The sequence below is a fragment of the Sus scrofa genome, unplaced genomic scaffold, assembly GCF_000003025.6.
Source record: "Sus scrofa isolate TJ Tabasco breed Duroc unplaced genomic scaffold, Sscrofa11.1 Contig1914, whole genome shotgun sequence".
In the NCBI taxonomy this organism is placed as follows: Eukaryota; Metazoa; Chordata; class Mammalia; order Artiodactyla; family Suidae; genus Sus; species Sus scrofa.
The window spans coordinates 3,459,334-3,474,200 of NW_018084979.1; the positions used below are offsets into that span (position 1 = coordinate 3,459,334).

Sequence of the window (14,867 nt, forward strand, 5' to 3'; positions counted from 1 at the left end):
TCTAACTGGAGCTGTAGCCGCCGGCCTACATCACGGCCACAGCAAGGCCGGATCTGAGCTGCATCTGCGACCTACACCACAGCCCATGGCAACGCTGGCTCCTTGACCCACTGAGCGAGGCCAGGGATGGAACCCGTTCCACTGCGCCACGACAGGAACTCCTCACCCCTGTCCTTTTTGCCAAGTGACTTGTCCCAGAGCTGGTCTAGGGGCTGGGCCTTGTGTGCAGTCTCCTTTCTGTCCATCTTGGGAGAGGAACACAGGGCGAAAGCCAGCCGAGGAGCGGGCGCGGGCTTGGCGGCCTCTCCCAAGGGTTTATTAGAAGTCACGGTGCTTTGGGAGGGCGATTCCTCCTCCTTGGGGGAGTCGTGCAATTCCAATGGCTTCCGACTGCCACTCACCTGCCAGCACCCGCGCCGGGAGGAAAACGGCCCCCACCTTTCAGCTGCCTCTGCTCTCCAGGGGCTGTCTTATTTCCAGAAGGGAGGCAGGAGCAGGCACTTTACAGGCAGGACGTTGTGGGCACTCTCTGTGACCAGCAGCTGCCTGGGCATGTATTTATTGGGGGTTCTGATTAAGTTTTGGTCCACCTGTTAGGTAGTGCTGCAGCTTCGCCGTCCAGATGAGGAGATGCAGGCCCCGGAGGCAGGGACCAGGCCTGCGGGGAGCGAGGGAGACCATCGCACCTCGCGACACTTGGGGGACGGCCTACATGTCAGCAGCACCTAGCCCCTGCTCCTCTGCCTTTCCTGGCAGGCGGTCAGCCCTGGGGCCTCTGGAGCCCCAGCCCCTCCAGGTCCCACAGGGCTGGCTCCTCCTTTGCAGCCCCCTGGCAGTCAGGTTGATCCTGGACCCGGCCCCTTGCTTCTCTCCGTGCGGGGCTCCATCCCCTCCGCCCAGCAGCCTCCCCACCCGCCTCCCCGGGCAGCGTCCGGGCCGTCCTGGACCTCAGGCGCCCAGCTCACACGCGGGGCTGGGAGGACAGGCGGGAGCCTCGCTCGCTCCCGCGGCCCCCGCGCCTCCCTGCACCCCCTGGTCTGGGCTGTGCCTGCGGGGGGGGGCCCCCCCGGGGGCGGGGGGCGCCTTCCGGAGGGCGGCCTCCTCCGGGCACGCCCACCCCTCCTCCCTCGGGCACCGTCAGGGGGGCCGTGCCAGCTGAGAGGTGGGGGAAAGCGGCCCGCAACTGTGTGCCGGGGGCCGTGCGGGCGGGGCGCCGAGGGCCGGGGCCGGAGGGCCCGGGCCGCCCACGGAGCGGCGGGCGGCCGAGCGCCTGCGAACGCGCGGACTCGGAGGGCGCCCTCGGGCGGGAGGCTGCGCGGAAAGGGCCGGGCGGGGGGCGGGGGGGGGCCAGGGCGGACCCGGGGCGGAGGGCCGATGGGCCGCTGCGGCCCGGGGCCCGGGGTGCGGGCGGGGCGGGGCGGGGGCGCGGGAGGCGGCGGGGAGCGCGCGGCCGCGGGGCGGGTAACGGCCCGCGCGGTGGGCGGTGGCGCCCGAGGCCCCTCCCTCCCCGCGGCCGCTCCTCCTCTTCCTCTCCCGCCCGCGCCGCGGCCCTCGGTCCCTGCGCGGCCTCGGCGGCCTCGGCGGCCTCGGCGGCGGCGGCGGCGGCGGCGGCGGCGGCGGCGGCAGCGGCGGCGGCGGCGGCGGCGGCGGCAGCGCGGCCCCTTTAAACCGCCCGCCCGCCCGCGCCCCCGCGCCCCGCGCCCGCGCGCCTCCATTTTCCAGGCCGCCCGCGCCGAGCCCAGCGCCCAGCCCGGCCCAGCCCGCGGCCTCCGCCGCCGCCGCCGGACATGGCCGCCAACATGTACAGGGTCGGAGGTAAGGCCGCCGCCCGCCCGCCGCCGCCGCCGCGAGGCGCCGCGGGCCCCGGCCCCGCCACCCGCGTCCCCGCCGGGCCCCCCATCGCGCCGCCCCGCCGCGCCTCAGGCCCCGGTCGGCGCCCCGGGCCTCGCCGTCCGCCGCCCCCTTCCCCCCGCGCGCGCCCCCTCGGCACCCCCTGCCCGGGTCCCCCATCTTGTCCCGCCCCTCCCCCCGTTCCGCTTCCCCCCTCCCCCTCCGCCCGCCTCCCCATCGCCCCCCCATCGGCCCACTTCTGGTCCCCTCCCTCCACCTCTGCACCCCTCCCCCACTGCAGGCCGCCTGCCTGGGCCACCCTCCCTCCTGCCCGCGGCGCCCACTCCTCTGCTGCGCCCCCCCCCCCGCCCCTGTCTCCTTCCCCTTCCCGCTCCATCTTTTCTGAGCAGCCGGCTCCTCCACCACCACCTCTGCCCTGGCCGTGCTCGTCGCCACCCGACTTGGCCCCTTGGCCCGGCCCCTCCTGGAGCCGGTGGGGGGTAGTGGCTGGGCCGGCAGCGGCCAGGCGGGGGCTCTGCCCACCTGTTGGGGGCTGAGCGTGGGGCTGAGGAGCTCTGGGAGTCGCAGAGCATCCTTTGGGGCTGGGGCGCCTGGCGGGATCCCCCCAACTCGGGAGCAGGAGCACGTGGCATTGGGAGGTGCTGGCGGCTCCTGGGAGTGGGAGTTTGGGGCCCTTGTGGTGTGGAGAGCACCCCCGCGGCGGCGCCGAGGGCTGGTTCAGCTGCTGGGGGCGGGGGGCAGTGGTCCCCTCGGGGGGTGGGGAGCTGTATGTGGCGGCCGCGTTCCCGCCGCGAGCCTGCGGTCACCTGGGAGCTGCCCTCTGGGCCGGCGTGGGCCTGGGGGCTTCCCCGGCAGGATTCCCTCTCCAGGTCCTCAGCGGCCTGTGCTCCCCCCAGCGTGCTGCTGGCACCCTGATCTTTTCTCTGCTGTCTCCTGTTTCTGCGGCCCAGCAGGGAGGTGCTTTGCATTTGGGAAAGAGGCAGGTGGCCCCCTGGTTAGGGGGTGCAGAGCTAGCTGAGATCCGGGGTGGGGGCTTCCTTCCTGGGGCTGTTGCTTCTCCCACTCAAGCCCCAGGAAGCCTCCAGCTTTGGGCTTTGCCCCACTTTGTGGGGAGGGGGCTCTAGGAGGCTCGTGCTACGGGTCCCCACGGGGTCCCGAGCTGGCCTCATCTGGTCCTTCACAGGTGGTGAGATGCCCACCCTCTCGGAGACTTTGAGCCGCCCACTTGCCCCCCTTTGGTCAGGGCTGAGGACAGCTCTGGCCTGGCTTTCCAAGTCACCTGTGTCTTCAGTCTACCCTCTCTCGCTGGCCGGCTGACCCCCGAGTGCCAGGCCAACCTTGTGACCTTGGGCGCACCCGCCCCGCTGTCCAGCCCTCCCTCCTCTCTGGCTCAGAGGTGTCACGGAAATGGGGGCCCTTACCCCATTCGGCAGCAGGCCCCTGGTGGACACGGCGGTGGCGGGGGGAGAGCAGGCTAGGGGGCGGGGGCCTTCAGAGAGGGGCCTGTTGGTTTCCCAACTTCTCCAGTCCGGGGGGGAGCCGATCTGTGGAGGGAGGCCCCCGGGGTCTCTCAATACACTGCCAGGCTGGGTGGCCCCCCGTGGAACCCCACGGACGGAGTCGCTTTCTCCGTCCGTTGGCCCCTAGCCCAGCTGCTGCAGCCCAGGGCTCCTGCCCGCCTCGCAGCTGCCCCCTTTCAGTGCCACCCCCTCGCCCTCCTGGAACGCCTTTCCTCAGCGCAGACCCCCTCCTGCCCAGCCCAAGGCCCTCCTCTGGTCTGGCCGTCCCCCCGCCCACTCGGTGCCCCTTGGCTTTCCCCACGCAGAGCCTCTCTGCAGGTGTGGGCTCACCTCCCACCCCAGGCTGTGGCCCTGAAGTCTTGCTCAGCGTGTTCAGTAAATGGAGTGTTCCCAGGGCAGGGGCGCCCAGCTCCCGGCCGGCCGCAGACACCGAGGCTGGAGAGGGAGGCTTGGGTGTCACCCAGAGGCCCTCCGTGGCCTCCTCTGCCTCTCCCTCCCAGGCCCCCCGCCCCGTGCCTGCTTGTCGCGACTGGTTCCAAGGGCCGGGGTGCCCCTGGACTTGGACTTCTGTCACCCTCCTCTTGGCAACCCCCCTCCCTTGGTGTAAACAGGGGTCCTGTGGTGTAGCCCATGGGTGGGGCTGCTTCCACTTGGACCCCTTCGGTCCCTGCAGGGAAGCCTCGTTTGCCCCTGTCCACTGGGCCGTGGGCTCGGCCGGCCTGGTGCGGGCCGGCTGGGCTGCTGTCCCGAGGTGCTGCTGCTGCGCGGGGGTCCGTGTCTGGGTGTCTCAGGGTCCAGATGGAGGCGTCCTGCCCTGGCCGGGGGCCTGCCCCCGCCCGCCTCCGGGGTCTCCTCCACTAAAGACCCGGAGAGCAGAGCCTTTGCCGAAGGTGCCGGCTTCAGCAGGGAGAAGCACAGGACGCCTGTTAAATTTGAATTTCAGATAAACAGTTTCTTAGCATACGTGTGTCCCGAATACTGTGTGGGCCACACTTACATGAGAAGTTGCTCGCAGAGTCCCGCGTCACTTGGGAGTCCTGCGTGTCCCACCTGGCAGGCTGTCCCAAGGCCCTGCCAGGAGTCGGGCGGGGTGAAGGCCTGGCTGCAGCTTTGGGCCAGCTGACCGCCTGGGCCGATTGGGTCGGCCTGGGAGGGGCAGGGCCTGCTTCGTCCCTGGGAAGTGACCTGGCCTGGACAGAGGCCTTCTGTCGGCAGTGGCAGCTGTGGCCGCAAGGGTGGCAGGCGAGGTCTCGGTGTGTACGGCGGGGTCAGCCACGGCCCGGCTCCTCTGGGGTCCGTGCCCTGAGGGCAGGGGGGCCTCGAGCAGGCGTCCAGAACCAGCCATGGGCTGAGGGCCCCACAGACAGCTCTTCTCTCTGGACGGTTCATGCAGAAACCTGGTCTGCTGTGTCTCAGGACAGAAAGGCGAAAGCCAGCAGCCCGGAGCCTCCTGACAACACAGCCACTGTTTGGGGAGGTGTGGTTTTTGTGTTTTTTGCGTTTTTTCTTAGGGCGGTGTGTGCGGCATATGAAAGTTCCCAGGCTAGGGGTCGAATCGGAGCTCCAGCCGCCAGCCTACACCACAGCCACAGCCACGCCGCCAGATCCGGGCCACATCTGCGACCTCCACCACAGCTCCCGGCGACGCCGGGTCCTCAACCTGCTGAGCTGGCCCAGGAATCGAACCAGCATCCTCGGGGTACTAGTTGGGTTTGTTACTGCTGCGCCACAGCGGGAACCCCTGGGCGGGTGTGTTTTAATTGGCGGTCGGTAGCTGCACCCATGTCAGGGTTTCTGTTTTCCCTTCTTTGGGAGAAGGCAGCGTCCCCTCTTTCCGGTAGTTTGATTTTTAAAGATACACTTGGGAGAGGTAACGGGCCCGCCCCTCACCCTGCAGGCAGCTTGAAGTGTCCCTGTGGCCAGAAATGCATCTTTGGTTTTTGGGTAAACTTTTGAACAGGTGCGGCCTTCACACATGACAGTTCCGCACTTGGGCAGGGCCAGCCGGGCTGCGCCGGGGACCCAGGCGAGGCGGGGGTCCCGGCATGGGCCTTGGGCTGCGAGGGGCCGGGCTGGGCCGGGGCCTTCCGTGGTGCCTCCCGGGGGAAACGGGGCCGTTAAAAACTCGGGCTGATGAGAAGAGGAGCCGTGGTTCAGGGAGGTCGGCGTAGACGGTCCCAAGAAGCACGTCCTTCAGGCCCGAGGTCCCCTTGGCCCTGCACCCCTGCTGTCTGCAGTGACCTGCCCATGCGGCCGGCTGGACACACCTGCTCCCCAGCTTGCCTGCCCAGGAACTTGCGATCCTGCGCTGTCCCATGCTGCCCCGGCTCCGGCTGTCCCTGGGCCCCCGCGTCTCTGCCCCCCAGGCCCGCCTGTCCTCAGGGAGCAGCTGGGCCATGTCTGAGGGCCTGGCGTCCTGGGGCTCCCGGGCCCCGCGTGGACAGGCGAGGCTGCCGGTGCCGTCCCCAGGGCCACCCGTGTCCTGCGGCGTCTGGGGAGAGCCCGGGAGGCACCCTTGGCCCCCGCACCCTCTGCCTGGCGCCACGTCACAGCCACGGGGCTGCTCCCTCCCCCCCCGTACCCCAGGTTTCTTGGGGCCTCCGTGCTCCTCGTCCGTGGGACGTGGATGGGTGCCTTCTCGCAGGGACGCTGGGCCCTGCGGCCCCTCCCTGGCCCTTTTCCAGCCGCGGTCCGTGTCCAGCCTTGGAGGTGGCGCTTCTGAGGAGCAGGTCTGGTGGCCCCCCCTGGAAACCGCCCCTTGGCTCCCGCAGTGGAAAGTTAAGTCTGAACGCCCTAGAGGCCGGGCAGCTGGGCCCTGCCCCCGGTGCCGCTGGGCTCTGCTGGGTGACGAGTGTGACAGTGACACCTTGAGGTGCGGGCTGCTTGTCTCAAGGGGAGGGCGGGGCTCCCCTGGGCTTGAGAGGGCAGCCTCAGCTCAAAGGCCGGGCCCAGGGGGTTGTCGGCATTCTAGGCCAAGGGCCCTGGGAGGGCCTTCTCTGGGGTCTGCTTGGAGATGATGCTGTCCCCTCATCCAGTGTCCAGAGGGATGGGGACACCTGCCGCGCTCAGGTGTGGCGCCTGGCGGTCCTCAGCCCCCGCCCTGTGCTCCAGCCCTCGAGGGAGGCCAGGCCCCTTGGTTACTGGCCACTTCCCCCTCTAGGCAGGTCCCATCTCATTCCTGAACTTTTGCGGGGACTGCACATGGCCGTCACTGGCTGTCCTTGCAGGGCCATCACTGTATGCGGGGGCCCACCGGGGTCCCTTCGTGCTGCAGCCTGCGGGGGCGCGTGGCTGGGAGGCCTGGCTGGGAGATGGAGCTGCCGGGCGGGGTGGATGCGGTGGTCCTCCAGAGTCCCGGGTCCGGGTTCCCCAGACGCCCTACCCTCGCAGGGAGCGGCTCCTGGGCTGTGCTGAGTTCCTCCCAGTCCATCCCCAGGCTTGGCTTGCCCACGCCTGGGGTCTCTGCTCCGCCGTTCCCGCTGCAAGGAGCCCGGAGGGCCCGGGGCTTCGGGGTCCCGCCCGGAGAGCTGGTGCACGTCAGCTGTGGAGGGAGGCTCCGGGGCCTGGCCGTGCATGTGTGCGTCACCCCACGTGGCCTGGCCCTCCAGGGTGGTCCCCGCGTTCTTGCGGAACTTGCTTTTGTCGCCCTGGCTCCCCTGCGAGCGAGTGCCTGCTGGCTGTGGCCACCCTGCCCGCTCACTGTGGACGCGCATCCCGTCCAGCCTCATCACCCCGCGCGATTGTCTGAGCCTCCGCCGGCTCCCTGAGGGTGAGGTGTGACCAGTCACGCTGGCACGTCCGTGGTCACGTGTAGCTGGCGCCCTGCCCTTAATGGTGTCCACGTCTGGCCTGCTTAGAACCACACTTGGGGAGTTTCTGTCGCGGCTCAGCGGTTATGAACCTGACTAACATCCGTGAAGTTAAGGGTTCCATCCCTGGGCTCGCTCAGTGGGTTAAGGATCTGCTGTTGCCGTGAGCCGCAGTGTAGGTCGCAGACGTGGCTCGGATCTGGCGTGGCTGTGGCTGTGGTGTAGGCCGGCAGCTGCAGCTCCAATTTGATCCCTAGCCTGGGATCCTCCGTATGCTGCGGGGGTGGCCCTAAATAGCAAAAAAAAAAAAAGTAAATCAAGTGGCCCCAGCCTAGCCCTGAAGGGTGTCCCGCGTCCCTAAGCGCAGCGAGGCTCCGTGCGGCCCCAGGAGCAAACCCGTGTGTCACAGGGCAGCCGGCGTGAGTCGGGTGCTCAGGAACCCGTGGTACCGCATGTTCCAAACCCAGCGTCTTTAAACCGAGTTGCACAGAGAGCAAGGCTGTGTGTCGGTCGGCTGGTGGCAACGTGGCCGGAGCCTGGGGGGACCCTGCCCCCGGCTCCCCCGGGGCAGTGGCTCCGTTCTCGCTAGTTCGGTGTTGGTGCTGACTTCAGGGAACGCAATTACTGTGACTAGTGGGGCGGCCTGTGTGTGTGCGTGCGTTTAAAAATTAAAGTCAGGTCTGTTGAAGCTCCCTTTCAACATACCCTTTTGTGTATCTGGCTCTTTGATTTTGGCAAATGCACCCACTTGTGTCAGCTGCACATCTTGGGAACGTTGGTGGACCTGCAGGTCTCCCTTTTGCCTTTTGTTGTTTGCCCCTCCCCCAGCTCCAGCCACCTCTGATCTGTCCCTGTCACTCCAGGTTTCCCTTTTGCCGAATGTCACTCGAGGAACCACGCAGTGTGCCGGCTTCTTTGCCGGAGCGTGAGGCCTCCGGGGCTGTCAGCGCGTTCGGCGAGCTGCCTGCCTGCTGCGTGGGGCCTGGTGCGTGCATGCACCAGGGTTTGTTCAGTCGACGGACCGGTGACGCTTGAACTTGGCACTGCAGGCTGCCCTGGCGTGGTCCTCGAGGCGGCGGCTTGTTAGCAGCAGGCGGTCATTGCTCACGGTTCCGGAGGCTGCTGTCCCTCATCGAGGCTCCGACAGACTCCGTGTCTGACGGGAGCCCACTTCCTGGGCAGGGAGCTCTGGGGGCTTTTAGAAGAAAGAACTCGGATCCCACTTGGGGGTGCACCCCGAGCACCTCCCACAGCGCCCGCCAGTGCCGTCGTGCCGGGGGTCAGGCTTCGGCATGAATTTTTGAAAGACATGAGTGTCCACGTTGTACGGGGGTTATTTCCGGCTTCCGCGGCGGCCGCGGGAGGCCGCTGTGCACACCCCTGCCCAGCTTTCCCTGGGAACACGTGTCCTCGCCGGGGGAGAAGGGGCCCGGCAGCGGGCTGGCCTGGACCTGTGCCAGGGCCTCCTCACAGCACTCGATCTGGGCAGGTGGTTCCGCAAGGCTTTCGGACAGGTGTGCCCGGCACCTCACCACAGTTTCTTCTCTTTTCTTTCCTTTTAGGGCCGCACCCACGGCATCTGAACGTTCTCAGGCTGGGGGTGGAGGTGCAGCGGCGGCTCCTCCAGATCCTGAACCCGCTGAGCGAGGCCAGGGACCGACCGCACCCTCACACACTCGAGTCAGGTTCTTGACCTGCCGAGCCACAGCGCGCGCTCCCGCAGCGTCAGTACGCGCTTGCCTGAGGGTCCCCGATTCCCGGAGGCGTGCCGTGGGTTTGCTCGCCTCCCTGTGCCTTCGGTCCGGTGTTTACACAGATCTGTGGCTGGTTGTTCACATTAGAAAGAAGCTTTTGGTTGAGGTGTGTGAGTGGTATGTTCTGGATGTCAGCCTTTTACCAAACAGGTATTTTGCAAACTTTTCTCTATTTTTTTGCACATTTTGTGTATGGACTCTGCCTGCTCTGAGGTCACAGAGATTTTTTCCTGTTTTCTTGTCCGATGTTTATGGTTTTGGGTTTGACATGGAGGGTTGTGGCCCATCTTGTGGCCGAGGTCTCTGGTGTCTGGCTCGGTGTGCGAGTGTCCCATTAGGCCTCCCATTTCGTGACCTCTTGACCTCCGTGCCAAACGAGCGGCACTTCTCTCGCACCCATTTCCCGCGTGTCCGTCATCCCCTGGGCTCCTCGGCCCCCTTCCATCCGGCATGCGCGCTGCCCGGATGGCCGGGACTTCGCAGGGACCTTGGTCCGGGAACGGGCATCTCCGACTCTGTCCTTTGTTCCGTGTTGCTCAGCCAACCCCGGCCTGGCGTTTCCTGCATAAAGTCGGGGGTTGGCTCCCTGGTTTCTACAGAAAAGAAGAGTGGCGTTTAGATCCGGGGTAGGTTGAGCCCGTGGTTTAGACCAGTTTGGGGACAACTGGCATCTTCACCTGTGCCGCGTCCTCGGCTGTGGCCCGCTGCCTGTTTCTGTATGACTCACGAGCTAAGAATGGCTCTTACGTTTTTAAATGGTTGAGAAAAAAAAAAAATCAAAAGAGGACACATGAAAAATCCATGAAATTCAAATCCCAGCCCATAAATAAAGTTGTGTTGGCAGCGGCCGTGCTCCAGGGTTTGCACGAGTCCCGGGCTGCTCTGGGGCTCAGTGCCCTCAGGCTGTAGTGGGCCCACCTGTTCACCTGCTTACCTGTGGGCTCACCTGTGGTCCCTGTTCCTGGGAGCCGCGGTGCCCATTGCCCAGAGTTCCGCGTGAGAGCCTGGGCCCAGGGCCTTGTGGCTTTAGGGGCGTGCATGGCGATTGTCACTGGCCAACGTGGCTCACGTGGTGACACTGCAGCGTTCCCACCGCGAGAAGGTAAAGGTCGGAAAAGCCGGAAGCTGTTAGGTGGGCTTGTCAGTCATCACAGCCGCGTAGCCTCGTGGAGGTAAACGGGTCGGGATGGAGGCCCTGTGTCGCTGCGCGGCCCGGGCGTGCAGACGGCCTTGGGGCGGGCAGCTCCTGGGACCGAGAATTCGGGTTCTGGCCCGGGGCCTGCACTCCCTGCGGGATGGGCGGGTCCTGGGGTCCGGGCCTCTGAGGACTCTGTGTGGGCCAGGCGGGACCGAGGTTTTCAAACAAGTGGGGAAGACGCCAGCTTGGTGCAAGATGAAGCCGGTCAGGGTGGCCCGCGGAGCGGGTGAGCTGCAGGGCCTGGGTGTGTCTGCCCGGGCATTCGGGGGCAGCCCTGGGTCGGAGCGCTGGTTCTTGAGCTTCTGGACTGGCACCAGTCCCCCAGTTCTCAGACCTTCAGACGCAGAGGGAATCTCAGCACCAGCCTGCGGACAGCAGGTCTTGGGACCTCAGCCTCCGTTCCTGTGTGAGCTGATCCACAGGGTAAACCCGCACGTGTGCACACACGTGTGTGTCAGATTCACGCGTGCGTCTGTCTCCTGTCGGTTCTGGTTCCCTGGAGAACCCTGGCCGGTTGCAGATGACCCTGCTAAGGCGTGTGGAGCAGGAGAGGGCCTGGCCCGACACCTTGACAGAGCTCGTTGGACCTGAGTGCCCGGGGCCTGGCGTCGGTCCTGCTGCATGTCAGCAGGTGCTTCAGGCAGAGGTTCGAACCTCCTGCTGTACCCAGCCTGTGGTGTCAGCAGCGCGCGTCCCCTGACCTCGCCGACGTGGCGGCCATCAGTTCTGTGGTTTTATCAGAACCAGAAGCTGGATGCCTGCCCTGCCTACCGTGCAGCCGTTTGAGGACGTAGCTGTGGTTAAATTTGACTGCAGTTTCTTAAACCCAGGGTGGAAATTGGAATTTTTCAGTATGAGAAGAACCATTCTCAGCCGCATTATCAAACACTGAATGCCTTTGGAAATTAGTTTTTGCTGCATACTTGGTAACAGTCCTTTATGAATTCATCTGAAAAGTACGTGCAATAGCACTTAATGCAAAACTTACACTGAGTGCAGTTACTTTGGTGATGGAAACACCACTTTATACGGTTTGCTCACTGTCAAAAGCAGAAACGAGTCTGCTATGGCTCGGAGGGTTAAGGGCCTGATGCTGGCTCTGCTGTGGCTCGGGTCACTGCTGGGGTGCGGGTTCAGTCCTTGGCCCGGGAACTTCCACATGCCGTGGGCACAGCCAGAAAAGAAAAAAAAGGTGGAAATGAGGAAGGGGAGGGGGGGTGCTCTGTCCCCCCAGGTGGCCGCGGGCGTGCTTGCCGAGCTCAGCCGCGGTCCCAGCCCAGCCCCTGGGCCTCGGTGCTCCAGAGCCGTGTAGCTGCCGCGAGGGCCTTGCCCCCAAGCTTCTGCACCGCAGTCACCCGCGGGGCTCAGGGTGCCCGTCCTCGGGCGACGCAGGGGCAGGAGGCAGGAGTTGTGTGCTTGGCACAGCAGCTGTGCTCCGGGTTGAGCTCAGGCCGGCAGACGGGTGTGGACCAGAGCAGCCCGGAGGTCTGCGTCAGGGTGTCTGACGGGCCTCCCCTGGGGTCTCGGACACGTGACCACACGCAGCGCGCCTTGGCGTCCAGGGTGTGTGTCCCAGGCTGGTCACATGGTCGTGGCCGACCATCTGGGTGGCTGGGCTTGGTCAGTTTCCGGCCCTCTGGAGGTCAGGTTGACCCCTGACCCCAGCCGCAAATCACCCTGGGCCACGTGCCCAGGTGAGCAAGACCCCCGTCATGCAGGACAGAAGGGGTTCTGAGGTGACCTTCCAGAAGCAGGCCAAGGGCCACCCCTTGGACTGCGCGGGTGTGGACAGCCAGGCCCCGCCCAGGTGCTGAAGGGATCTGGTTCAGCCGCAGGGATGCGCTCCGTGACAGTCCCGCCGCGTGGAGGGAGGCCCTCGGCCGCGTCGCGGGTCCGGGCTGTCCGGACCATCGTGCCGGGGAGGGACGGTCAGCCACGCCGACTCCGAACCCGGAAGCAGGTCGTCTCTCCGCGCAGCTGCGTCGCGGACCAGCGCGGCCGCGGGAGGCGCACCCGGTCTGTTTTCATTTCACGGCAAAGCGTGTGGGCGCGTGTTGTGTTAGCACCCCGTGGTCTCCGGTTTGGCCTCCTGTCCTGCAGAGCCTGGCGTCATCAGCGGTCTGGGTTCTCACCCACCACAGCTTACGTGTTGCTCCGTGTTTGGGTTTTGTTGATGTTTCGACCAGGGTTTCGTAGTTTTCAGCGTGTAGATCTTTGCGCGGAACTTGGTTTGGTTTGGTCTGGTCTGGTCTGGTCTGGTCAGGGCTGCAGCCGTGGCACATGGAGGTTCCTAGGTTAGGGGTCAAGTCGTAGCTGTAGCCGCCAGCCTACACCACAGCTCGCAGCAACGCCGGGTCCTTAACCCACTGAGCGAGGCCAGGGATGAAACCCACATCCTCGTGGATACTGGTTGGGTTCCTTAATCCCTGAGCCATAGTGGGAACTCCTGGATGGAATTTTTGATCTTTAAAAACCTGTAGCTTGTTCAGTTGTTACCTAAGCTTGCTAAACCCTCACTCCTTAGTTTTATTTTTTTAAATTTTTTTGTCTTTTGTTGTTTTCGGACCTCACCTGTGGCATACGGAGGTTCCCAGGCTGGGGGTCTCATCGGAGCTGCAGCCGCCGGCCTATGCCACAGCTCACAAGGCCGGATCCTTAACCCACTAATAAGCAAGGCCAGGGACTGAACCCGCCACCTCATGGTTCCCGGTCAGATTCCTTTCTGCTGCACCATGACGGGAACTCCTCTCCTTGGTTTTAAAACAGGTCTTTGGAGATTCTTTGAGAGTTCCCCTGTGGACGGTCACGCCACGTGCATGTAGAGCCCCTGACCTCTGCCTGCCTTTCCCGTGTGCAAGGACCCCGGGAGCATGGCTGTGAGGACGGTGCACGTGGGTGCCCAGTTCCCGGCCTGAGGGGAAGCCCCGGGGACTGGTCATTCTTCCTCAGAGGTGATTCACGTGGGCTCCCGTGAATGTCTGCTGGCAGGGGAGCAGGAGCTCCTCCATCCTGTTAGCGTCGGCCTTTGTATCAGAGGTGCTGAGGGGTGTTGAGAGGTCACCTGCATTTTCTGCTTCCCAGGGTTGAGGCGTGTTGCCCACTTCCTCCAGCTGAGGGGTGTGGAGGGTTGTGCATCTTTGGCCGGGGGCACAGCTCTGTGGGTCCTGTGATGTCTGCTTGTGGTGTCAGCGTGGTGCTGGCCGCCTGAGCGGGGGGCTTTCTCCCCCTGTCTGCTGGGGCTCCACCGGCCAAGGCTGCTGGCCGGGCCGGGCCGGGCCGGGCCGGGCCGGGGGCGGGGCCAGGGCCGGGCGGGGGCGGGGCGGGGCGTCTCTTCTTTCCTCCTTTGGAAGGTTTCCCTCCGCGGGTGGTGGGGCGGCAGCTGGTGGGGCCCAGCATCTGCACGGGAGGCCCTGTCTTCCTTGTCTCCCACCTGCTGGCGAGGCATTTCCGGGCCGTAAAGCCCCGTCCTCTTCAGTGCAGGGCTGTGGGTGTTGGCTGATGTTGGCAATTGTGTAACTGCTGCCCGGGTCACTGGTTGCCCGGTTCCTCCCCAAGCCCCCTGCCCTCTGGTGGCCCTCCTGCCGCCCCCCGTGGCCAGGGCACCTTGCCTGGGGCTCTGCGGCTGGATGCAGACCTGCTGCCAGGCTGCCTGGACCCTCCCCCGCCCCGCCCCAGCCAGGGCCATACGAGGCTTGGTTCCAGTTCTTGGCACAGGGGAGTAATCACCGCAGGGTGGGTTTGCTCTTGTGCTGGATTCTTAGAGTGACAGCTTGCATGATTGACTGGAGACCTTTTTCATAAAAACTGCTTTATTGAGATGAAGCCCATATGCATGAGGCCCACCCATTTGGTTTTTGTTTTTTTGTTTTTGTCTCTCGAGGGCCACACCCACAGCACATGGAGGTTCCCAGGCTAGGGGTCGAATCAGAGCTGCAGCTGCCGGCCTACACCACAGCCACAGCCACGCCAGATCCTTAACCCACTGAGCGAGGCCAGATATCGAACCCGCGTCCTCATGGATGCTAGTTGGGGTTTTACTGCCGAGCCCCGCAGGACTCCCAGCGTTTGGTGTTCAGGATGTTTCCATTCCCTGAGACCAGGCCCGCTGCACCTGCAGCCCCGTGCACTCCTCTGCAGCCGCCTGGCACTATGGCTGGTCCGCCAGGGGTTGTTGCTGTTGTCCCGTCTGTGGCACTTGGGCCGCTTGCCTGTGCAGGCCTCAGTGAAGTCCAGCCAAGACCGCGTCCCGGCCAGCCGTCCCCCACCGGGCTGGACTGGGTGGCGAGGGGCAGGGGACGGAACCCCCGGTGTAGATTGGTGGAGACCGGGGCTGCGGCCAGGCTGGCAGCTGGGGGGGGCCACGTGGCTGTCCTGGGCTTTCTGGAGTGAGCCTCGTGGACTCCTTGACCAGAGCCCTGCCCGCTCCTGGTGGCTTTGAGGAGCCGGGTAGCCTGTGTGGCTCTTCTTTGAAGGGAGTTTGCTGACCTGAGGTCTGAGGGACCCGGCAGGGTGCCAGTGCCCACGGGACCCTGCTCCCTGGCGCCTGGCCTCATGCCCGTCCCAGTGAGCTCTCGCTCTGTTCACCGCTCTTGTCTTCGGGGGCAAGGGTGGGAGGACCCTGGGGCTTGTGCTCGGGGCAGGGGCGGGGGCTGGCAGCCCCCCCACTGCCGTGGTCTCTGGGGTGGCCGTGGCCGCGCCTGTGGCTCTCCTTCCTGCTCTGGCCGTAGGACTCTTG

General features: G+C 65.5%; 1 protein-coding gene across 8 annotated transcripts in view; it reads left to right on the forward strand.

Annotated features, from left to right (window-relative positions):
• Positions 1–1,707: 1,707 nt before the first annotated feature.
• MTA1 (metastasis associated 1) overlaps positions 1,708–14,867 on the forward strand; it is a 34,702-nt gene continuing 21,542 nt past the window's right edge. For all 8 annotated transcript variants that reach the window (XR_002341126.1, XM_021081634.1, XM_021081635.1 and 5 more), the window contains exon 1: positions 1,708–1,815. Coding sequence is in view for 7 of the 8 variants with exons in the window: in XM_021081634.1 (XP_020937293.1) it covers positions 1,788–1,815 (28 nt within the window). In the remaining variant the exon portion in view is untranslated. The remainder of the gene's footprint in view (positions 1,816–14,867) is intronic.